The 24,357-nt window shown below is 44.9% G+C and overlaps 1 protein-coding gene across 1 annotated transcript in view; it reads right to left on the bottom strand.

Moving 5' to 3' along the window:
• Nucleotides 1–324: 324 nt before the first annotated feature.
• lars2 (leucyl-tRNA synthetase 2, mitochondrial) overlaps nt 325–24,357 on the bottom strand; it is a 46,937-nt gene continuing 22,904 nt past the window's right edge. The window contains exons 8-21 of the mRNA XM_074654151.1: nt 23,640–23,747; nt 15,955–16,114; nt 15,370–15,474; nt 14,711–14,826; nt 13,582–13,865; nt 10,413–10,511; nt 7,779–7,916; nt 7,593–7,696; nt 6,829–7,011; nt 5,901–6,070; nt 4,921–4,998; nt 4,589–4,700; nt 3,197–3,324; nt 325–676 (exon numbers count right to left, since the gene is read on the bottom strand). Of these exons, the coding sequence (XP_074510252.1) occupies nt 497–676; nt 3,197–3,324; nt 4,589–4,700; nt 4,921–4,998; nt 5,901–6,070; nt 6,829–7,011; nt 7,593–7,696; nt 7,779–7,916; nt 10,413–10,511; nt 13,582–13,865; nt 14,711–14,826; nt 15,370–15,474; nt 15,955–16,114; nt 23,640–23,747 (1,965 nt within the window). The 3' untranslated portion in view covers nt 325–496. The remainder of the gene's footprint in view (nt 677–3,196; nt 3,325–4,588; nt 4,701–4,920; nt 4,999–5,900; nt 6,071–6,828; nt 7,012–7,592; nt 7,697–7,778; nt 7,917–10,412; nt 10,512–13,581; nt 13,866–14,710; nt 14,827–15,369; nt 15,475–15,954; nt 16,115–23,639; nt 23,748–24,357) is intronic.

The raw sequence follows: 24,357 nt of genomic DNA, 5'->3' as shown, positions 1-24,357 counted from the left end.
AAACCAAACACTGTGTATCCCTGTATGGCGTTCAGAGGAAATCTGCGGCTAAAAGCAGCAGCAGCAGAGGTAGAGACAAACACTGATAAGGCAGAACTAATCTGGCAAGCAGACAGCCATATGGCAGACGGAGAGGTGTGAAGTGGTGGTCCTGGGTGCGATGCTGAAAGTGGTGTTACGGGAGAACGGGGGTGGATCTGAAGTGGTGTTTGGGCTCATGTGTGATTGTCAAGAGGCTCTGACTAAACGGGAGGATGATCTGAAAGAGACAGGTGCTAAATCTCCCGTGGGGGATTGTTTTTAAAGAGACAGGAAACCGCCACCGCTTCTCGAGTCTTTTAATAAAAATGTGAAAGTATAAATAAAATACCTTTAAACATATTTACAGTTATGACTTTCACTTTGTCTTATAAAAAAAGTCCACCTCTTTTTGTCTCTTTCTCCTCACTGATTGAGACAGGCATTCACAATGATCTAAGTAACGGCGAACGACTCGTCACTCATCAACAAGGAAGTTGATGAGGGCGGTCCTGGGGGAGAGGATGGCTCTCTTGACGCGGCGCTCGCCAAGAAGCTTCTGTCCGAACGGGCTCTCCACGATGAGTTGCCGCACCCTCTCCGGATCTTTGGACACCTGCAGAGGCACGGTCACCGTCCCGCAGGCCTTGTTGTTTATCTGAGCGTAGAAAAAGAGATAAATAGATGGGATAAGTTACTAATCTGTTATGTCAAACATTCCCCCTTAAACAAGTCTCCATGTGAAAGCAGTTCTGCCCCGTCACACTGTACCCAAACTCGCCCTTCCTGGCATAAAAGGCCCCAAATAACAGACTCCGCCTCTCCTTCCACATATACAGTGAACCCTTACAACACATAGTTAGTGGTAGGTATGGGAAGGGCACTCAAGTCTTGTAATGTTTGGAAGCAAGTGCATGTGTGTGTGTGTGTGTGCACACACAGCGAATGTGATCATGTCTCTGGAAGTGGTTGAAAATTAATGGTGTGTGTGCGTGTGTGTGTGCGTGCGTGCGTGCGTGCGTGCGTGCCCACTCAGGCTTGGCCTCCCTTCTGGGACGAACCCAAGCATACGTGATTAGAGGACAGAGGGAGCGAGGAAGCCCACAACAGAGAGCTCAGTCTGAAGTAAAACCATCATCATCGAGCACTGGGAGCTCAAATATATGTACTGTGTGTGTTTGTAAGGGGAGACAGGGCGCGTAGGATTTATGACTTGTGTATGAGAGATGAACAAGAAGGGAACAAGAATGCAAAAATGAAAATGTGTAAAGAGCCTTATTTTCACTCCCAGACAGAGCAAATATGATTATGGAGAGAATACACACACACACACACACACACACACACACACACACACACACACACACACACACACACACACACACACACACACACCAGGTTTCTTTCATTTCTGTCTTGTGCTTTCTTGTCTCTGTCAGAGTACAGAGGGAGAATCCAACCGGTAAAAGACAGTCAGCTGACAGTGTTTACTATCATCACATATCACGTGTGTGTGTGTGTGTGTGTGTGTGTGTGTGTGTGTGTGTGTGTGTGTGTGTGTGTGTGTGAGTGGATTAGCGGGTTCTTTCTGGAAATACGATCCTCTAGAGAGAAAACGGTCAGATTAAAGCAGTTTCAGCTTTTATCTATTAACTGAGTCGATAATCAGGATACTGTGACGACTGACACGTGTGTATGTGTGTGTGTGTGTGTGTGTATGTGTGTGTGTGTGTGTGTGTGTGCGTGTGTGCGTGTGTTCAATCATGTACCAGTGTTAGCATGTGTGATAATTGGATCTGATCCAAGTGGATTTTCTGAACCTTCCCATCACAGCTGGATATTCTCTCTGATAGTCTTTATCTTCTTTATCACCTGAGTGGCAATGCACAAGGCACACTCTACTTCAGTTTGCACAACACATATTTTACTATCAATTTGCACAGCAGAGACATATCTTTAACTCTTTTTCATTGTATTTTTTTCTATCTAGTGTAAAGTAGTTGGTATGCATATTTATCGATTGATCAATAAAGCAAGTGAGTAAGTAAGTAAGTAAGTAAGTCAATAAGTAAATAAGTAAGTCAGTAAGTACATAAGTAAATTAATAGGTAAGTAAGTAAATATGTAAGTCAGTAAGTCAATAAGTAAGTCAGTGAGTCAGTAAGTCAGTAAGTAAGTCAGGAAGTCAGTAAGTAAGTAAATAAGTAAGTCCGTAAGGATGTATGTAAATAAGTAGGTAAGTAAGTAAATAAGTAAGTCAGTAAGTAAGTAAGTACGTAAGTAAATAAGTAAGTCAGTAAGTAAGTACGTAAGTAAATAAGTAGGTAAGTAAGTAAATAAGTAAGTCAGTAAGTAAGTAAGTACGTAAGTAAATAAGTAAGTCAGTAAGTAAGTACGTAAGTAAATAAGTAGGTAAATAAGTAAATAAGTTAGTCAGTAAGTAAATAGGTAAGTCTGTGAGTCAGTAAGTCAGTAAGTACGTAAGTAAATAAATAAGTCATGAGTAAATAAGTAAGTCAGTAAGTATGTAAATAAGTAAGTCCGTAAGTACGTAAGTAAATAAGTAGGTAGGTTAATAAATAAGTAAGTAAGTTAGTAAGTCAGTAAGTCAGTGAGTAAATGTCTGTCTGTCTGTCTGTCTGTCTGCCTTTGAAAGCGCGCGCACACACACACACGTGTGGCACAAGAGATGAGGGTGAGAGAGTAACAGTGAGTCAGGAATAACACGAGGGCTCTGTTACTGGCTTTTAATTATTGACCCACTTGTGTATTTAGCTTAAAGCACACACACGTGCGGACACACACACACTAACACACGTGCGGACACACACACACACTAACATACGCACGCACACACACACACGGGGTAATCATAGGCTCTCTTGGAAATGACAGACTATGAATGTAATCATGCACCGGAGACTTTAGATTTAAGAGCGGAGAGTTTGAGTGAAAATGGTAGTGGATGCAAGAGCAAACGTGTGTGTGTGCATATACTGATTAATACAGTTATGTATAAATAATGAGCTGAATGAAAAAACTTTATGTAAAAAAAAAAAAAAAAAAAGAGCTTTGTTTTTAGCTTGACAACCATGTTTCTTTGGTCTGGTTGAAAGAGCTTTTGTGAAACTCCACACAATGAAAGAAAAAAAGAGATCATGTGTGTGTGTGATCCTACCAGTACAGACAGCTCCACTACATCAGGGGCCTCCAGGTACTCGGGGTCCACAGTTGGCCAGGACTGTTGGAGGACATCACCTCCCCGCCCGAGGAGGGTGCTAAGAGGGTTTTTCACCTGGCGAAGACCTGGTAGACATAAAACAAAAAAAATTAAAATACCTGCTTTCACACTGCAGAGATGGTTTCTTGTGCAGAGGTTCTCTGAAACACCAACTCAGCCAAGAGGTGGGGAGAAAAAAACTAAGTGAAAATAGACCAGAACAAAGTAAACGTGTTGTCTTTTATTGAAGCGAGCCAGAGAAAGAGCTGGGGATGACTTTTATGTTGCTTTTTACCAAATTTGTTTTCCGTTATGTGGAGAAAAAGTATCTTGATGAGGCGTCAAAACACCACCCTGCCCTAACTCTCATTTAAACCAGCAAGTGTACATCCCCCTGGAGGCACAAGGGAAGGATGTGAACTTCCCCCACCCTGAACTGTGTGTGTGAATTACACCCAACAAGCAAGAGTGACAAAATACAACATGACTGAGTGCAGCAGCGCTCACATGTTTCTCACTTGCGTTTCCTGTTTATAAAACTCAATATGTGAGCGTAAATAAAATGCACGAAGCCACTAGTTAAAAACACACACGCCTCTTCCTCCCAGAGGTCATCCGTCAGGTTTTCCTGACTGCGGCTATCAGCTGGACAATATGTTTTTCCCGGAACGTCTGTTTCTCTCAGCTGTGTGCAGAGTGTACGTGTGTCATCGACAATAAGGGGATGTCCTCCAGGCCAGAGCGGGGGGCACGGTTTCACACGGGTCATGAAAAGTGACGCTACGTCTTCCATTGTTTGTTTGTTGGCCAGATGGAAACAGCACTGCTTTCAGTTTCGCTCGATGGACAGGTGATTATTGATCATTTTTTGCAATTCTCGAGTGGTAAAAAATGGGTAAATTTAGCACCAAGTCTGTGTAACAAATGGTATCAACCCAAAAATTGCTGCAACAATTTATGAGACATAATAGAGCATGGGAATGACCACGACATACTTCTATCATAATGTTCTAAACCGTTATATAATTTCACAATTTATTTTTAATTAATTAATTAATTAATTAATGAACACATGTTTATTTCTGATTTATGACTAGAACAACTTTACACAGCTTTCAGATGATGAACACCACTCCTATGTGACATCTACTGTTGACCTGCTATCTCCCCCTAAAGATGCCCTGTACCCCCCAAAAAAAGACAAAAACGGGTCTATTGTGGGTCTCAGACGGTTAACAATGTACTTCTAGTGCAAGATGTGGCATCTCCAGGTTTGTCATATGATGGATGAACAGTTTGAGTGATTGAGCGCATTATTTGTTATTTGTGAATAATTTGCGTGTCACCAACCTGCCCAAAGTTCAGAAGCCAGGTGAGGGGCCATGGGTGCCGTCATCATAACCAGCGCAGCCAGAGCTTCCTCAAACTCCACACTGTGCTGCACCACGCTGACCGTCGCACTCTGAGGTAAAAACACACAGTGGAATTTGGACTTAACTCTGTAAACAGATCTGATGGATGATAATCTATTTTGTTTGATTTATACATGTTTTGTATCTATTATTTTTGTGGGATAAAATCTTTGAAAGTCAATAAAAACATATTTACAAAAAAAACACAGTGGTAAAATTTCCAAAGTGTTTAGTAACAGACGATGAATGTGACAACTTTATTTCACTCACACTCAGTGTGTTGGTAAGTCCCATCAGCCGAGAAATGGCTGCGTTGAAGAGGAAGTCCTCTGTGAAGTGAGAGGTCAACTGAAAATACCAGCAGAAAACAACAGGAGACAAAGTCAGTTAGTAAGAAATTGGTTACCGGACATGCGTACGCTTCCAGATGAATCGACTGTGTCATAGAATATTTTTTGCGTCTTCCTCGAATGGATTATTAGATAACAATGACTGGCCCAAAACAATGAGCCTCCTCCTCGTCATCACCATGTGAACCGGCTGAAGGCACACAGCATGTCAACATTGCCCTGCTCAGCCTTCTGGGAAGAACCCATTTGGGAAGGGCCTTAGGGAGGAGGTCGATCACCGTGGCTTTTCTGAGGGACGGATCAAAGGACAGCCTCGGCTTTGGGGGGGCTTATGGCAAACAGCCTGAGGTCCTTTAAAAGCAGCAGAGCCTGAGGGGTGGAGAGAGAGAATCAAACCTGGCAGCCAAAGGAGGCTATTTATAAGGTGTGAAAGGAGACGGAGTGGATTTAAAATCAATTCTCATCCCCTCCTTCTTTTACCCTTTACTCCGGGGGTTTCAGGTTGCGATGGAGGTTCAGCATTGGATGGAAAGGCTGGTGCTCTGGATGATGTACTGACTCACATATTACCTTGGACCATGCTATCATACCTTGTAACTGAGAAAAGACATCTTACCATGTCTTCAAACAGTGATTTAATAAAAAAAAAAACACAGATAATTGGTACTAGCAGAGAAATTAAATTCAAAATAGACCACGGTGACAGCTGCAATGGGATGATTCACCTATCTCATTGAAGGAAGATGGACACAAACTTGCTGTGAAACATTGGGATTTTAAACATGGGCCCATCACTGACCCCTACTGGTAATGGCTGTAGCAATATTTAACTGTTCAATAATGTCACCATGAGACATTTTCAGGCTTTTATTCGAGACCACAGCCGGTCTGAGGCTGTACCTCTTGAATAGCGTAGTTCTTGTTCTCCCAGATCTTCTTGGTCTCTGCCAGCTCTTTCTTTTTCAGCAGGGAGGGGCTGGGGACGTCTCCGAGTTGCCGAGCCCCTCTCAGCTTGGTCACCAGCTGCCAGAGCCGAGACTGCCATCGCAGAACCCCGGGGAGGGCGTCCGCTGACGAGGTGAAACGCACACAGAAGACACAGACGAAAAAGATATTACAATATGTGGGAGAAACATCTTTTGGAAATTAGTCCAGAATTTACTTCACTTGAAAACAACTAAAAGTGGTTTCTTTGAGGAAACAATTCATGGCACATAGATTAAGCTAAATCTCACAAAACTAACATGCTCTGGCATCATTCTGAATTTATAATGCTAAATAATAACTTATATTATATAGTCAAATTACTAAATGCAGGCACTTTCACAGTCATTTCACTAGAACAGCAGGTGATGGCCAAATCTTGTTACCTCACCCAAAATCTAATGCCTTAGAAAAGACAGTCATTTATCATTTATCGTGCCATCTTTACATACGTCAATCCTGTAGCAAATCCTCATTCTAATACCATTTAAGAATGCATTACTTAAGCAGCTGATCGATAATCCAGTGCTGGTCATGTATAATGGTTTGTTCTTTTCCCCTGATAATGGACCTTGAGGCAAAATAATTATAGATGATGTAAATGAATGTTGGGAACATTTTAATGACCGCTTTTTTAATGTAAGGCAGTTAAAAGTGAATATGAGTTGAACATAGCGTAACACAAACGTGATGTTGTATAAAGTATGTATATGATAAATAAGATGTACTGGATTTTGGACCCCAGGAAGACTAGCTGGTGCAATTGGCATCAGCTAATGGGGATCCTTTTTTAAATACATAATAAATAAATAAGGTGTAATTTTGCAGCGGCATCACGGCTCACTCTTCACATTCCAGAGGATGTCCTGTTCGGGTGGTGCGGCATAAAGGGTGTAGAGTCGAACGGTGTCCACGCCGTACTGCTGCACCACCTCCTGGGGGTCCAGACCGTTGTGTTTAGACTTGCTCATCTTCTCCCACGTAACCTCAACACGACCACCGCTGCCATGCACCACCGGCTCCTTATCTAGAAGAGGCAGGTTAGGGGTCAGATATTGCTCGACAAAATGACGACTCTCTCTAAGCGTTTTTCAATGATAAGAACTTGAAAACCACATTTTAATCTCACTGTGTGTGTTTTAATTTTTTACTTGTATTGTTTCCTACTGGCTCCTGTTTCATCATAATTAGTAAAAGACATAAGAAAGTAAAAGCAATATGTAAGACCTAATCAATCTGAGTCTATAACGTCAGGATCAAGTGTCTGAAAGCCATCAGCATCTCCTAATTATCCCGTTACCAAGCAATAGAGAGAAGCTGAAGATCCTTGGGCGTGAGGCCAATTGTAAAAGACCCCTTATGTCTCTTCGAAGGATTTCTTCAAATTAATTTGAATTTTGTCAAGAGTAGGTTAACTTGTCATTTAATGAGGAAAATACATAAAGCACATAACAGAGAGGGATTGCAGCACAAAAGGGATGAGGTGGGGTATTGATGTCACTACATACTACGATAAAAAAACAAAGGAAGAAAGGAAGCCCTCTGCTCTCCCGACTGTTACAGATGTGCCACACTGACAAACACCCTGCACATTCAGGTAGTGTGTACCTGTGAAGTCTATTTCTTCTCTCTTTACGTACTGGCCGCTGTCCGCCAGTTTGAAAGTCTGGCCCTTGATCAGACCCTGGACGAGCAGCTTCCGAAAAGGCTCCCTGAATGACACAAAGAGGGTTAATTAACATGCACACACGTACGTGCACAGCAAAAGCAGATAGAGCACTGTGTGTACTGTACCTGTGAGCGACAAGACCCTGATCCTTGCAGAAGTGACAGAGGAAGCGAGCGTAGTACAAGTGCATGACGGCGTGCTCCTTCCCTCCGATGTACACGTCCACGGGCAGCCAGTGATCCGCCAGGTGACGCTCAAAAGGCCTGGAGAGGAAGAAGCTGTCTCTGAATTTATGGTATTAAGAGATATGTTAACAATAAGTCTTAATGTGGGAGACGAAAATAATGCTTAGTTTAAGTGGCCATTTCTGTAGTCTTATTAATTTTGCACTTTACTTCCCAGACATCAAATGTAAAACACTGTGTCAAACACTTTGACATCTTCCTTCCTTCCTTCGATTTTCAGTTGATGAAGTTTATGTAGACGTTGTTGTCTCTTTTCTAATTGATCCGTGCTTGCTTCCGTTGCTCGTGCCAACTGCTCCGACTAAATATCAAATGCACGACTTCCTGTTTCAAAGAGAACCTTTTTCTTTCCAGGAAACAGACACTACATGTTTAGAACAGATTACGTAAGAGCTTTGATAACCTAGATATTAGAGCTGCAATGATTAATCGATTAGTTGTCAACTATTAAATGAATCGCTAACTATTTAGATAATCAATTAATAAGTAATTTTTTAAGAAAACAAAAGTCAAAATTCTCTGATTACAGCTTCTTAAATGTGAATATTTTCTGGTTTCTTTACTTCTCTATGACAGTAAACTGAATATCTTTGAGCTGTGGACAAAACAAGACATTTGAGGACGTCATCTTGGGCTTTGGGAAACACTGATTGACATTTTTCACAATTTTCCGACATTTTATAGACCAAACAACTAATCTATTAATCGAGAAAACAATCAACAGATTAATCAAAAATGAAAATAATCGTTAGTTGCATCCCTACTAGATATACACTATGTGGTGTTAAGATTATAAAGCTTTTACTAATGGAGTTTTATTTTTACCATTCTACTATGTATTATTTGTTCTCTTTTTTATCTTTATCTATTGTGGTGCATTTTGTTCTGTTTCATTTTCTGGACTTTTATTTGCCTGACTTTATCTGATTATGGCGCTGAAATGTTTAATAACGATTTTACAGTGTAAAACTCTTTGTAGCTTTGTTTTGAAAAGCAATATAACTAAAGTATAAAACATTTCAGCACCATAATCAGATAAAGTCAGGCAAATGAAAGTCCAGAATTGGTTGTTATGTGCTTTATACACATGCACACACACTTCCTCTAGGGGGCAGGCTGAATCTGACACACAAGGATCCAGGGATGAAGCGAACAGAAGCATCCTGAAGCTTCCTCTATCTCACTGGCTTCACAGCGAAAAGAAAAAAATGTGGTCAAGTTATTATTCGTTTTAAAATTCGGCTCTGAAGACTTCCTCTGAACTCAGCTTCTCAAGTTAACAGTCAAGTATTTGTGGAGAAAAAATCCATCGGAGATGAACTGAGACTGGGCCGTTTTCTTTCAGATTTCGAGCTGCATGTGGTTAGCCTGCCCGGCGTGGTGGTCAGCAGAGGCAGAGATTCCACCTAATGATGCTTTTCAGGGCAGTCTGCTATCTCTGTGTGTCACATTTCACACCAGTCATTACTCTCCTCCACTCTTCTCTGCCTCTCTGGCTGATGGCGTCACCGGATAATTGAACCGGGGGAAAAAAGTTATGAACTCACAAGGCTGAAAATAATTTAGCCTGTTTGTTGGTATCAGGCCGGGGAACTATAATACATAACCACACACACACACTTTCACACAACACCCTCCTCCTATTTCCTTCCTCTTGCTTGCTACTTTCAACATCTTCTGCCTCCTATTTTCATCGTTTCCCCTTGTGCACATAAGGCTCAGCGGGCTAACTGAAATGCACAAATAGCGTAATTGCTTTTTCTGTTGTGCCATAATCTGTCCCGCTAAGAAAAGTGATGGGGAGAGCGGTCCCCCTCCTTTTAAAGCAGCTTTACAGCTAGGTCAGGGCACTGGGAAATTAATCTCTTTTGTTGAGCTCAGGGTATCGCCGCCATCCCAGCAGGTGACAGCCATAGCTCCATAATCTCTATTGGCAGGGAATGCAAGTTCCAGGCAAGAGTGTGTGTGTGTGTGTGTGTGTGTGTGTGTGTGTGTGTGTGTGTGTGTGTGACTGTGTGAGTGTACACAGGCAGTATATGCATGTTTGAAACAAATAAGTGGGAGAGAGTGGGTGATCTTACAGTGAGCATAATTATGTGTTTGAGAACAACTTTCAAATGGTGCATATAGACCAAAGTGTGTACGTGGAAGTGCAATACGTGTGTGTGTGTGTGTGTGTGTGTGTGTGTGTGTGTGTGTGTGTCTGTGTGTGTGTGTGTGTGTGAGAAAAGAGAGAACATCAAGTTTCTATTGACGTAACAGAGATTACATAGACAAATTTATTTTTTTAAATATCTAAAAACAGATATGCTTATCCGCCCACTGCTGGAGAAACAGCTTTCTCTTTCTTTTCATGTTCATTTGAACGAGGAGAGTGTAAATAAGACTGTGCAATTTGTGCTAAAAATCTGTCACAGTGTTAGAAAACAGATGCAAAAAATAAAGAGCTTACATTTGCAAGTCTCGGGAGGAGGGCTGTTCATACCTGTGTGGGTTATGAGGGTCTGTTCATACCTGTGTGGGTTATGAGGGTCTGTGTATCTGAAGTAATACCAGGCGGAGTCCACAAATGTGTCCATGGTGTCGGTCTCCCTCCTCGCTGGGCCCTTACATCTGACAGAGAGGCACAACAATCAATATCAGGCAGGCAAATTAAAATGCAAACAAATGAATTATCTCTGTTTGTATGCTATGCAAAATGGCACATTATGTGATTTTGTGTGCGTGTGTGTATAAAGCTGGCTCCATCTGGACGTGGGGGGTCATGTCCCTGTAGAGAAGCACAGCTGAAGCCAGACTGGCACCAGCGCTCTGTTCCTGTGCCCTGACTAAACAGGCTGTGCTAACAGGGAACGAGCTGGCAGGCCCAACACATGATCATGTGTTTGTGTTGGAAATGCCACCTCGTGGCCCCTTTCTATCCAAGCCAAACAGCACTTGGGTACGTGAAGCGAGTCTGCCAACGTCGCTCTCGCAGTGGAGGAGAAGACATTTGCAAAGACACGGGAAAAAGAGAGCTTTTCTTTTTGTTCGGATTTAAAGCACTTAATGGAACGGCGAAAGCGTTGTCTGCCTTTTACTTTATAATGAGTCTCAATAGAGTTAAAAATCAGTGTCCCAGAGGGATAAACAGAAGCAAAGCTCTGAGCTTTACTATGTGCAACAGAGCAGGTATCGTTTCCTGGACCTTATGGGATGTCTCTCTCTCTCTCTCTCTCTTTCGGTCTCACACAAAACATTCATCTCACAGTCAAATGTCTTAATATCACACTCACTAACAGAGGCACACACCCCTCGACCACCTACCATACTGGTCTATAATAAGGCAGTGATGATGAGGTATGAGCTGTAGGTTGCCTAGCAACAAGGCTAAGGTGTAGCAAGGTTAATATTTGGAAGCCAGGTGGTATTTCATATGATAAAAAACCCAGCCATACCTTCAATCACAAAAGAATACAAAAATAGAAACTTTGTACAAAAAATAAATAATAATCTGCTCAAGCCGCCTCCTCTCTCACACCAGACCGGCCAATCAGAGGCCAGATTGTGGTCATTTGACAGACAGTCAGACTACTGAGGATCAGATTAGACAACACTATGGGTGTAAGAAAATAACAATACACATGAGTGATAGTAAGTGTTGTGATACTGTATTGATTCTCCAAAACATTATGGATTTTTAATTAACCTTTTAAAAATCTGAGTTTAGAGTGAAGATACTGGCAACATATAAAACCTAAGGAATCTATTGGTACCAACGATGTCATACTAGCTTGTCGCAAAGGAGGTTAAATAATGATCCTAAATTACGCCAAATTTTGGGCAGGAAAAACATACCGACTGTGAGATAATCCCATGCAGTTTTTAGCATGCAGTACAAATGTGTTATTTTTGCCTATTCTAAAATGCTATGTTTCTGGTGTGTTCTTTATACTATGACAATTTTCCTAAAATTAGATTAAAAAAAAAATCCCAATATATGGCCTTTCTTACAGTATCGCAATATATTGAATCGTTACCCCTGTATCATGACACGTATCGTATCGTTGCCAATACACAGTCCTAGACAACACACAGAGGTACTCTCTCTGGAGATGGCCCTTCTCTAAGCCATGAAAGGAGCCAAACAACAACAGTAGGTGACTAAATCTGAAGCAACCTGTATGCACGGGTGTGTAAAGTGTGAGTGTGTGTTTGCAGGATGAGCCAGAAAGAGCCAAAAGGCTCTCAAACAGATGAGGCAAGAGAGGCAGCTGCCCACTCCACAAAGGCTCTCCTCCCATGGAAAATAGCCCTCCATCTGCTGCTGTGAGTCTGTGGATGTGTGCTGTGCTAACTAGGTGGTCTCTCTTTTTTACCTGTGAATTCGTGGAACAACACACACTTGCATGCACACCTTCCCGGCCGGGCTAAGCCGAGGCAGGGGTTCAGTTGGCAGGCCAATTTGCAACGCCGCAGTGGGGTCGGAGACGAGATGAGCGCCCAGGAAATGACTTCTTCAAGGACAAATAAAACTGCACTTCTGCCGCCCATCTCTCATCACCCTGCTCGACTGTGTTCCACTCAAACTTTAATTGGACATGGTCGACGAGTGAAGGGAACAAATTTCCACAGACACTTAACAACGGAGGGGAGATGGGAAGAGAGGCGATAACGCCGTCTTGACGATTATAGCCATCAATCACTGCTGATGGGGAGGAATTATAGAAGCTTTGTGGAAGTGACTGAACACAATCTGATGACTTGTGCCATCTGCGACTGAGTGGCCCGTTGTTTTAATCAACATGGTGCCATGACGGTGATTAGTCTCATTCACAGAGGAATTCCCATGTCAGCGAGGGACTCGGGAGACGACAGGCTGAGTAGGCATTCTCAAACCTTTTCAAACACATTCACTGAGATGACTCGCTGTGTGTGTGTGTGTGTGTAATTACGCCTGTGTACAAGAGGTGAATGTGTGTGCTTGCATGTGCAGTGTTTGTGTGTGTCTCACGAGGCACAGCTGGCTTACGTAACCCTCCATCATCATCTCATGCTGCTCCTGTCACAGATGCCACTCATTACACAACCCCATCAGAGGAAAATTATTAATCACACAATTCACAGGCTCGCTCTCGATGCTCTGTGTTCCTGTAAAGCTGTCAATCCTCTCAGCCTGCGCTGACAGCGGGCTCATTTAGTCGGTGCTGGTCCCCCGAGGAAATACAGGAAGTTAAAGAGGAGAGGTTTGTCGCTGGAGAGGGCTTACACATAATTCAATTCTCACTCCACAAACACCATAATGGACAGGATCATTTCCCAGATCGCTTGTGTCGTGTCAAAAAGAGATAACATGTCCATCCACCCTTTCTGCATCCTATTTACAATATCACACTGGTCTGCTAATGATGCAGTGCTGCAGGAGGTGGCTTGCTTACTGTGCAAATGGTTCTAAGTATAAAAAGATATTTAAAGGATTCCCACATTCACTTTGACAAGACTTTTCAAATTCTTCATGTCAGAATCGCTTGTTTAAGTCAGGGGTTCACAATCTTTTTGGCCTTTGACCCCATCAAATGAAGGAATGTATTCTTGTGACCAGTTGTCATAAGCATGCATATGCCTACGCGTTGTGGTCAGATACATCTGTCACCTTACTATGTTGAAAATAAAACATTTAAATAAAACATCTCAGTGTTCTCACCTGGGACACTCGCAGTTGACCCAGTCATGAGCAGCCTCCAGCGGCGACGCACCCTTTCCTTTGAGAGACGGCATCTTTGGTAATGTGACTGGCAACTCTTCCTCGGGGACGGCAACTGGACCACAAGACCCACAATGCACCACGGGGATGGGTGTGCCCCAGTACCGCTGTCTTGATATCAACCAGTCCCTGAGCTTGGAGCTGGTAAGGTGGCCGCCGATCTTCTGCCCTCTGGCCTTCTGGGTAATGGAGTCAAACGCCTGCTCTCTTGAGAAGCCTGAGAACTACAGAAAGAAAAAAGACAAAAGAGCGTTCAATTTTCAATTTTCAATAAAGGTTAAAAGGGAGAACATGTACTAGACTTATGGGGCAAAATCATAGTTTAATTATAGCTATGTGCAGCTGTGAGTCGGGGCCGGCAATGTTGAAGAAGTCGAAGAAGAAGAAGAAGAAGAAGAAGAAGAAGAAGAAGAATACAGGAGGGTCCATTATCATTAAACATTTAAGGCATTAGCATGGTCACTCCACCTCAACCGGGTCTCGAACTCACAACCTCAAACACCAAGGGAAAGTCAGTATCTATGCTATAGTGACTATAGAGTTGCATGTAAAGGCAGATTTCAAACTAGTGTCAAAAATTCAGTTTTCGAGACAAAAATAGAGAGAACATAGAGAGAAAATCAAATCTGGCTGGACAGTCTGAAGATTCAAGTTTGGTGTCAATTGAGCCAAAAATGTGGGAGGAGAAATGTTTAATTAGTTTTACAGTTTTTGAGAAAAACAGAATGATGGATTTCGGAATTCCTGCCAAGTTGAAGCATCTGAACATTTCTGCAAACTTGGACCTACAATTTGGTGAAAGTTGCAAATTTGTAGCACGCACAGCTGATTTGTTATGAAGTTTTAAACTTTAGGCATTTGCTGTAGCGCCACCATCAGGACTATTAGCCCACAAAGCCAGTTGAGGAAGTTTAGCATAGAACTGGACCTCTGTGCAAAGTTTGTTTTATTTTCATGTATGGAAAGTCAGATTTCCTAGGAAGAAGAAGAATATTGACAAAAACAAGAGCTAATAATCATGAGTCATTTTCATTTCATCAATGCTGTGTTCATCATCAACAGTACGGACCTCATCAGAGTTGATCAGAGTTTGCATCCCGTCTTTGTCACTTTTCAGCACGGTGGTCCACCTCAGATTCAGAGCTCTGGCCACAGACCAATCCTCCTCACTACAGTCTGGGATACCTGTCAGACAAAGGTGCAGCATGACACCATGTACACCATGCATCATGTAACTTAGTAAAAAAAAAACATGGGCACACACATAACCGATCTCTTGAGAGAAAAAACCTCCCTGATGTGACGCTAAGCACGCTGTGATGGGACTAATCGTTAATAATCCCTTGGGTTCCACCTCCACTCTCTAAGAGACAAACACCCACTAGTTTCACATCATTATGGCCTCCACAATACTGCAAAGACATACAGCAAAAGCGTCCATTTACAAAATGCTATAGTGTTAAGGCAGCAATCAAATCCACTAAAAACGTATCCTGCTTCTCATCTTTATTTACGTCTCCTCATTTATGTTTGGTGCAGATTTAATTAGGGAAAATCAAAAAGGGATGATTATTCACCTCATCAATGGGCCTCGTGAAGTGTTTTTGTTTGTTCATGTATTCAGCCTCTGTCTTTAATATCCGCTCAGAGATGAATACTAATCACTTTCTTACTTACCTGCTACAACCCAGCCACACACATACACACACATACACACCAATAACTCACCTATAACAGTATCCAGATAGCCGTCAAACGCCTCCTTGTGTGAGATGATCACGGGAACCTCGTGGCCGGTGAACAGGTTGTGAGCGGTGACCTCTGTGAGGGAGTCTGAGAGAGCGGAGTGCAGGAGGAGGTGTGAGAGAGGCGGCGTTGCGTCCCCTGGTAGCTCATTACAACCATTCACCACTGAGGCAGAGAAAACCTCAAGGGAATCTCAATTAACATATACTCAGTCCACTGCGGCGACTACATCCATACCTGGACAGCATTATGGTTAAATAAACATATTTACATGAGCAAAGTCCCAAACATGCATCCATATGGAATATATGTAGACAGCATTAATGAAACGCCAAAAAACATGTAGTTCCCTCTTCATGTGAGAATGGATTTTTGTTCACTATAGCACCACTTTTGTTAATCAGGCACTCAATAAAGAACACATTTAAGGATCACAACCTTTTTTCAAGTGCTGACAGCATGCAGGTATAGAGGGGTAAGCCATCTTACCCCTGAAAAAAGTAATGAATTTAGTTGCTGATAAGAAAAAATCTAAACACAGACTGGGATCAGTGTGGAGCTGCTCACCTCTGCCTGGCTGAAAGGCTCTCTCCAGGACCGAGCGGACTGAGCTGCTGCCGTGCAGCAGTCTGTGGGAGGGCAGGACGGCCAGGTAAGCCGCTCCGAACACCGTCTCTGGGGAGGAGCAGTAGGCTGACAGGGTCTCCCCCGTCTCCTCCCCGTTCACCTGGGAGATAAGAGAAGAAGCATGTGGGAACGTCTCTGACGTCCAGCTGCACTGGAGACGATTTAATGAGGACCTTCTGGCTCCTAAGGCCGTCACACAGAGTGGTTTATTCTAAAATATGATGTCTACCATGTATGTTAAACATTTTACAGGGTACATTTTCAGTCATTTTATACAACGGCGTATGTGGGTGGAAAAAATAAAAATAAATACATTACGGAGCCGGGGGAAGGGGCTAATATTTCAAGAAAAAACTCTGAATTTACAAGAAAAAAAACGTATATATTCTTTGATATCAGAAAAACATATTAAACAGTTAAATTGTCCATTTGTACATGGTACATTTTATCAGCCTATTTTATCTGCAGTCTGGGATTCTTCCTATAATTATCATTACTGTCAATGTGTACTTTTTTTTAATTATTTATATTATTTTATTTCTTTTTTCATCATATTTTCTTTGTTTAAATTTAATTTAACTTTGTTTTTTGTTCTTCATCCTTTTTGCACCGGCAATGGACAAGGGTTGGGAGGGGGAAACATATCAAAATATGGAGGAACAATCATTTACATTTGTGCTCTATTCGTATGTTTCTGTACACCTGATGTTACTCCCAATAAATTATTACGGAAAAAATAAATCTGAACAATAGTGGGGTTTTTTTTAGCATTTAGCTCAAAGCACAGTTGTGTCTAAGTGAACTTTTGTTTTTAATGGACATGAAGCACATCCATGTGTGACGGCACTTTCATTCATTGCACTTTACTGTCTTTGTATTTTATTGTTTACTTGGTCCCCCTGTATACTGAATACTGTCTATGGAGAGAATGAGAATAAATTCTATATTTAACCATGAACATACAGCCATACAGAGCTGCTAGCATGGTTGTAGTCTTGTTGCTGTTTCAAGACATCAATTGTGGGATCAGGGGAAGAGCATTTGTCATAGAACAAATGATTAACAAATAGTCTATTGGAGCCTCAATTCAACACATGCAACATCAAGCTTTTTGATCCATAATGAGGCTACTCAATGTCTTTAATCTTATAATTATTTATAGATGACACACTCATTCTAGGGGGTTCTGGGGTAATTAGTATATGTCATGTTGTAGAAGAGATACTAATACATATCTTCAGTCCCCTGGGGAGATAAACCAGTGTTCCTGTGACAATGTATGATGATGTAATATGAGACAAGCAGCCATTCAATTAAAAACGACCCCTGGTTTTCACTTTAATTATGCGTTCTGCCAGAGAAACCCCCTCATATATACATAAAGACAGACAGAAAAAACACAAAAGCACTCTCACATCCTCTAACACTCTTTCCTCTATTAATATGAAGACTTTTTAAATTAAGGGACTGACTTGAGTAACCATTTTTCTGATTCATTTTCAAGGAGAACGGTTTAATAAGGGTGCTCATGGGGCTCTCAGTGGGCTCTTTGCGCAACCACAGACGTGGGAAGAACGATAGTTACGTATGTAACTACGGTTCTATGAGTTCTGGATGACTGCCAGAGGCAGTGTTTAACACTGGATGTTATCCATCTCGCGCACGCGCAGGTCGAGTATTTAATATCAACAAAGTCACATGTGACCTGGGATGACGTAGTTTATATAAGCCCACGTCATCATCAGATATGTCCCTCCAGAATCTTCTCGCCAAGATTCCGAGTGACAGCCAACTCTGGCAGTCATCCAGAACTCATAGAACCGTAGTTACATACGTAACTATCGTTCTATTTCGTTCTTCCTGACTGCCAGAGGCAGTGTTTAACACTGGATGACTACTACCAACGTAGTCACGAGGAAAACCCACCTCACCGGGAACGGCCTGTGGATTCCTGAAAGACCACCGATGCTATTGCATGGGGAGCAGCAACATTGACCCTGTAAAAACGGGCAAAGGTGCATGGAGTAGCCCAGCTGGCCGCAGCGCAGATATCACTTAGGGGGATCCCCCGTAGCGCTGCCCAGGAAGTGGAGACACTCCTGGTGGAGTGGCCTCTGATATTAAGAGGTAAAGGCAGTCCTTTTGACCTGTATGCTTCCTCAATGGCCTGAACAATCCACCTGGAAAGCCTCTGCTTGGACAGGGTGTGCCCTTTCCTATGGCCCCCATAGCAGACAAACAGACTATCAGAGCGGCGAAAGCTCGCAGTCACCTGTATATAACGCCTTAAGGCCCTCACTGGGCAGAGCAGTTCCGCTGACTTAGCATCTTCCCCCTGTAGGCATGAAGGGTCATAAGCTGCCAGCTCAATGACCTGATTAGAGTGGGTCGGAGCCAACCTCTTCGGGAAAAATGATGGGTTAGGCCAAAGTGCTACCCCTGTGCCATCTGAGTTCCAGCGAATACACGTTTCACTCACTGACAAGGCGTGAAGTTCACTCACACGTTTTGCTGATGCCATCGCCAAAAGGAAAGCAACCTTTACTGAAGACCACTCCAGCCCCGACTGCTCCAGAGGCTCGAAGGGGGGGAGACAAAGGGCTTCTAGCACCAGATGCAGTTCCCACGAGGGAACCTTGACAGCCTGCGGGGGGTTCCGCCGCTGGGCTCCTTTAAGAAATCGGGTCACCAGAGTGTGAGACCCCACGGTCTGGTTATCCACTCTGACATGCCCGGCTGAAATAGCAGCTACATAAACCTTCAAGGTAGAAGGAGAGAGTTTCTTCTCCAGCAAAGACTGCAAAAAACTCAGTATTATTGGCACAGAGGCACTCTGAGGTACCTCCTCATGCACTTTACACCACTCTGAGAATATTTTCCACCTGTTGGCATACAGTGCCCTGGTGGAGGGTGCTCTTGAGTCAGAAATGGTTTGAATTACCGCCCGGTCACATACCCTTAGGAGTGGGTCCGGCTCCTCAGGGGCCATACCCAAAGCTGTAGGCGATCCGGGTTCGGATGCCAGATGCGGCCCCCCAGTTGTGAGAGCAAGTCTTGCCTCTTGGGCAGGCACCATGGAACTCCGTCCAGAAGCCTGTGCATCCCCGGAAACCAGGGTCTCCCCGGCCAGTTTGGGGCGACCAACAGGAGTCTGTTGTTGCCGTGCTGTATTCTGTGTAGCGTTACTGCCATCAGTGGGAATGGTGGGAAGGCATAGAGGAGGCAATCTGGCCATGGGTGTGCCAGGGCCTCCTGTCCCAACGGGCTTGCTGTCTCCGTCAGGGAGAACCAAAGAGGGCAGTGCGTTGAGGCTTCTGAGGCAAACAGGTCCACCTCTGCTGCGCCATATTTGCGCCATATCTCCTCTACCACCTCTGGGTGGAGCCTCCACTCGCCCGCAGGGGGTTTCTGGCGGGAGAGAAAGTCTGCCACCACATTCTGTGGCCCTGGCAGATACATGGCCCTGAGGCTGGAAAAACAAGGGAAAGCCCATACCAGAAGTCTCCGTGCCACCTGTAGCAACCGGGTTGATCTGGTGCCCCCTTGCCGGTTCACATGGTAGACAGCTGACTTGTTGTCGGACCGTACAATAACATGCCTGCCTCTCAACTGTGGTAGGAATTTGCGAAGTGCCAAATATATAGCACGGAGCTCGAGCACATTTATGTGCTCCGCCGCTTCCTGTGCTGTCCAGAGCCCCCTTATCGCTCTGTGCTGCCATACTGCCCCCCAGCCGCAGGGCGAAGCATCGGTCACCACCACCTCGCGACGTGAGGGAATCGAACCCAATGAGATGCCCCTGGCCAGATATGCCCCGGCTCTCCATGGCTGCAAAGCAAGGAGGCATCGGCAGGACACCCTGACTCTCTTGGATCTGTGGGACTTTGGATCTAATTGGAGACCATTGATCCAAATTTGGAATGGCCGTAAGTACAGGAGGCCCAGTGGCACTACTGATGTTACTGACGTCAACATACCTAACAGCCTGAGAAACAGGCTGTACCTCAACCTCCTGTTCTTCCGGAACCGGAGGAGGAGCTGGAGTATGGCGTTTACTCGTCTTGGTGTTGGGAAGGCCAGCATATGGCGGGAGTCCAGAGTTAAACCAATGAACACTACCCGTTGGCTGGGTATGAGACAACTCTTGGCATGGTTGACGGTAAGGCCCAACCTCGTCATGTGATGCAGAAGGGACGCAGTGTCCCGTTCTGCCTGTTCCCTGGTCAGAGCACAAATTAGCCAATCGTCCAGGTATGGGAGGATAAGTATACCCCTGGCTTGCATCGGGGCGAGTGCCGCCCTCATGCACCTTGTGAAGACCCGTGGGGCAAGGAAAAGACCAAATGGGAGCACCTTGAATTGGAAGGCCTTGCCTTCGAATGCGAAGCGCAGGTACTGCCTGTGAGGTAGTGCTATTGGGACGTGAAAGTATGCGTCCTTTAAATCGATGGATGTGAACCAACTGTGCTGTGTCACGTTTTGGAGCACATCTGCTGTACTCAGCATGTGGAAGGGCAACACCTTCAGAAATGTGTTCAGCCCTCGTAAGTCCAGTATAGGGCGAAACCCACCCTCTCTCTTTGGAATCAGAAAATAAACTGAGTAAAACCCACCTTGCTGTGTCTCTAGCCCCAGCTCTTCGATGGCACCCTTCCCCAGGAGGGTGGCTACTTCTTGTCTGAGTGCCTGGGACTTTGTGGGATCTCTGACCGTGGACAGTCTGATCCCACTGAAAACTGGGGGCCGGCGTCGGAATTGGAGATTGTACCCTTGGGAAAGCGTAGCCACCACCCAAGGGTCTGAAGTGCTGCTTTCCCAGCAGCTGAGTTGCTGCTGGGAGAAGCGTCCGACTGCCGGCCCCGGGGCATCAGGATCTTCCCCTCTGGCCCTTTGGGTACCTGGGGGGGCGATACCCTGACCCCCGACCCCTTCTCGCTTGAGGCACCGGCCGTGCCGGAGCCTGCGAGGTCCTCGGGTACGTATCAGGACGAGCTGGAAGCCGAGGGCGACTGGTACCACCACCCTGTGGGGGCCGCTGTCGCCATAAAGGCGTAGGTTCCCGGAAGCTAGCAAACTGCTGCCGAGTCTGGTTCGCCTGGATTCCACGCTCCAAGGCCTGCTGTGCTGCTGGGCCAAACAGCTCCCCCAGAACCACGGGGAGAGTGCGGAGGGCCCTCCGGCCCGGCTCCGAAAGCGGAGATTGGGCCAGCCATACCTGCCGGCGAGTCAGCGTAAGGGTCGACAGTAGTCTGCCAAGCTCCCTTGTGATAAGACCGAACGCCTGCAGGGATGCATCACTGAGGCTCTGGACGGAAGCATCCACGCCAGCAGTTTGCAGGGACTGGGACAAGGATAGTATCAGGTGGGAAAGAGAGTTTCCAAGACGGCCCATGCGTGCCGCTGTTTCATAAGCCTTGACTAGAAAGTCGTCTGTGATGCGACACTGGGGCCTGGGACAGCGAGCATCAGGCCTCAAGACCTCATTGGGAGACACAATAAGGGCGGCAATAGATGGCTCCACTGCTGGCATCTTACCCAGTCCGTAAGTGTCAGCGTTCTGCATTGAAGCTAAGGCCCTGCCGTCAGTGGTGTGGTGGGAAAGCGATTTCGGGTCTGGCCAGCATTTGTGGAGCTCCTCAATGTATGGCTGGGAGGGTGGAACAGAGAAACCCGCCAGGGGCGGGGCCCACCTAAAAAATGCACTGGATGAGGTGCCCGCAGTCGGGGCCTCATCCACGCCTAAGCGTGCCAGAGCCATACGGACCACTGGCTTAACTGTCGCTGGAGCAGACTCTGAGCCTGCCCTGGACCCACTTCCTGACTGCTGGGAACAGGTGTCAGAAGCGTGGGAGGAGGCTACTAGCTCTCCCTGTCCAGGCCGGTCCTCACAGAACTGGCTACAGGAAGCCCTCGTAGACAGGGCATCCTCATCCCATCCCGGTGGGGTAGGCTGGGTTGCGTTCACCCTGCCTGGCTGAAGGTTAAGGAGCAGCGCTTTAATCTCAGCAAACTCTGATGTTAGCGTGTCGACCTTAGTTGCCAAACAGTCCACTTTCCGTGCCTTTTTTGTAGGTGGGGCCCCCTCAGGTGGGGCGCGTCTCCGCCCACTCCGTGAAGGTACACCCGATAGGGGCAACTGGCCCTCGAGCTGCTCTTCTAGCTCAGCTAATCGAGCTATCTTCAGCTCCCGTGGCATAAAACTACAATTCATGCACTGACTGTCGGACAGCCCCTCCCTCAGGTGTACAACACCGAGGCATGTGGGGCATTCATCATGGCCATCAGTAGTTAGCAGTGGAGCCATGCAGGCACGGCAAACATGCTCACCTAACATGGTGCTGCTGATATTTATAATAATTCGTAGTATGAATTTTATACTCTTATATTTAATTAAATAATGTATTTATCTTACTTATATAATGTGTTTACTTTGTTATGCAACTCATTGGTTACACTGGAGTGAAAGCACTCTCTAGTAACAGAGAGAAAAAATTACATCAAGTTGCTTAACAGGAAACTGTCTCAGTAACTAGACACTAGCTTTGAACTAGGACTGTTATTATACAAAAGACAGGGAAGATAATAACTTCCCCTTTAACAGCAGCCACAAAATAAGTTAACCCACAAGCGAAATCACTTACTGGGGAGCGGTCGCTCTATCTATCAACAAAGGAGATGTCTGCTTTAACGAGCGAAATCACTCGCTGCTGAGCAACACACACTGTAAAAGGAAATGAATTAGCCGACAACAGCCCAACGGGCTCGTTGTCCGACGGAGGCTCGCCGATACTGTAGCGCAAACACTTAGCTCGGCGGCCATAAACAATAAAGGAGACCGAAAACAGACTCCTATCAACAAACGTAACTGAAACTCTAACGACGGGAGGATATACTCACCTTGTGATCCTAGCTCACCTGTCGTTAGCCTCGCTGAATTGAACCGGCGAAAACACCGGTGTTACAGCGTCTAAAGTGTTAGAGTGTAGCCGTGATTAACTAATCGCAGCCCTTGGAGGACGAAACCGTAGCTCCAACCATGCGGTTGCAGGGCTTCCAGCGAAAAGTCAACGGCTTATCTCTTTTAATCAACCTGCATTCGCGGATTACCTGCCGCGAGAAGATTCAAGGGACATATCTGATGATGACGTGGGTTTATATAAACTACGTCATCCCAGGTCACATGTGACTTTGTTGATATTAAATACTCGACCTGCGCGTGCGCGAGATGGATAACATCCAGTGTTAAACACTGCCTCTGGCAGTCAGGAAGAACGAAATAGAACTGTAAATACGGCTTTTAGGAAACTCAATAGAAAGTAATCTGTGACATCATGTGTTTGGGTAAATTGCCACTTGCAGATGGGTGCACCCGCTGAACGCGAACAACAAAAGTGGCGATTTCTTATGTTTTGGTGCATGATTTCCAATAGAAATACATAAATAAACAGAGGAATCCGAAATAAAGCAAGCAATCAGTGCTCGGGGAGAAAGAGATGAAAAAGCGAGGCTGGGAAGGGAGAGCCACAGGGAAACACTCGGTGGAGAAAAAAAGGTTGAGAGATTGAAAGGATGCGAGAATGATGAATGAATAAAAAGTGTGAAGGGGGAAGGGAGCTGAGATTCACCTTGAGTCTGAAATCGAAGTAGCAGCCGGAGCACTCTCCGATCCAGTTTGCCTGCATGGATTTGACGCCGTACCACTCTGGAAGGTCTGCCAGGGCGTCCAGGAGAGGCTGGAGACAGAAACAAACACAAGTTTACTACTTTGTACAAGTTTAAAAAGAGCTAATTTTCACTTTCCGCTGTGGAAAAAATATATTTTTTGGAAGGGGGGGGCAAGCAGTTCCTCATAAGTTTGTGGCTGTCGAGGATAATGCAATTGACTTCAACTCAGTCGGGCCTCTTTCAAAGCCTAAGCAATTTATTTTTGACAAAGCAGCAGAGCCGACCAGGTCACATTATGCAGACAAAGAGGGATTTTCAAATATCCTGACCTCCATTCGCCCTACTTTCTTTGATATCACAAAGCAATCGCCTATAAAGTGCACACACACACACACACACACACACACACACACACACACACACACACACACACACACACACACACACACACACACACACACACACACACACACACACACACACACACACACACACACACACACTCTCTCTCGTGCACACACACACACACACACACACCAACAACAGTTATTCTGCATGATTAAAGGAAGCTATGCATATCAACGAGGCTCAGGCCAAAAAGCCACAGCTGGGTCTGAGGCCGGAGATGTTCGAACTCTCCATTTCCTTTTCAGTCTGTCACAATCTATTACCCACAAT

The sequence above is a fragment of the Sebastes fasciatus genome, chromosome 12 (genome assembly GCF_043250625.1).
Source record: "Sebastes fasciatus isolate fSebFas1 chromosome 12, fSebFas1.pri, whole genome shotgun sequence".
Lineage (NCBI taxonomy): Eukaryota > Metazoa > Chordata > Actinopteri > Perciformes > Sebastidae > Sebastes > Sebastes fasciatus.
This window is presented reverse-complemented; position numbering and strand designations above follow the sequence as displayed.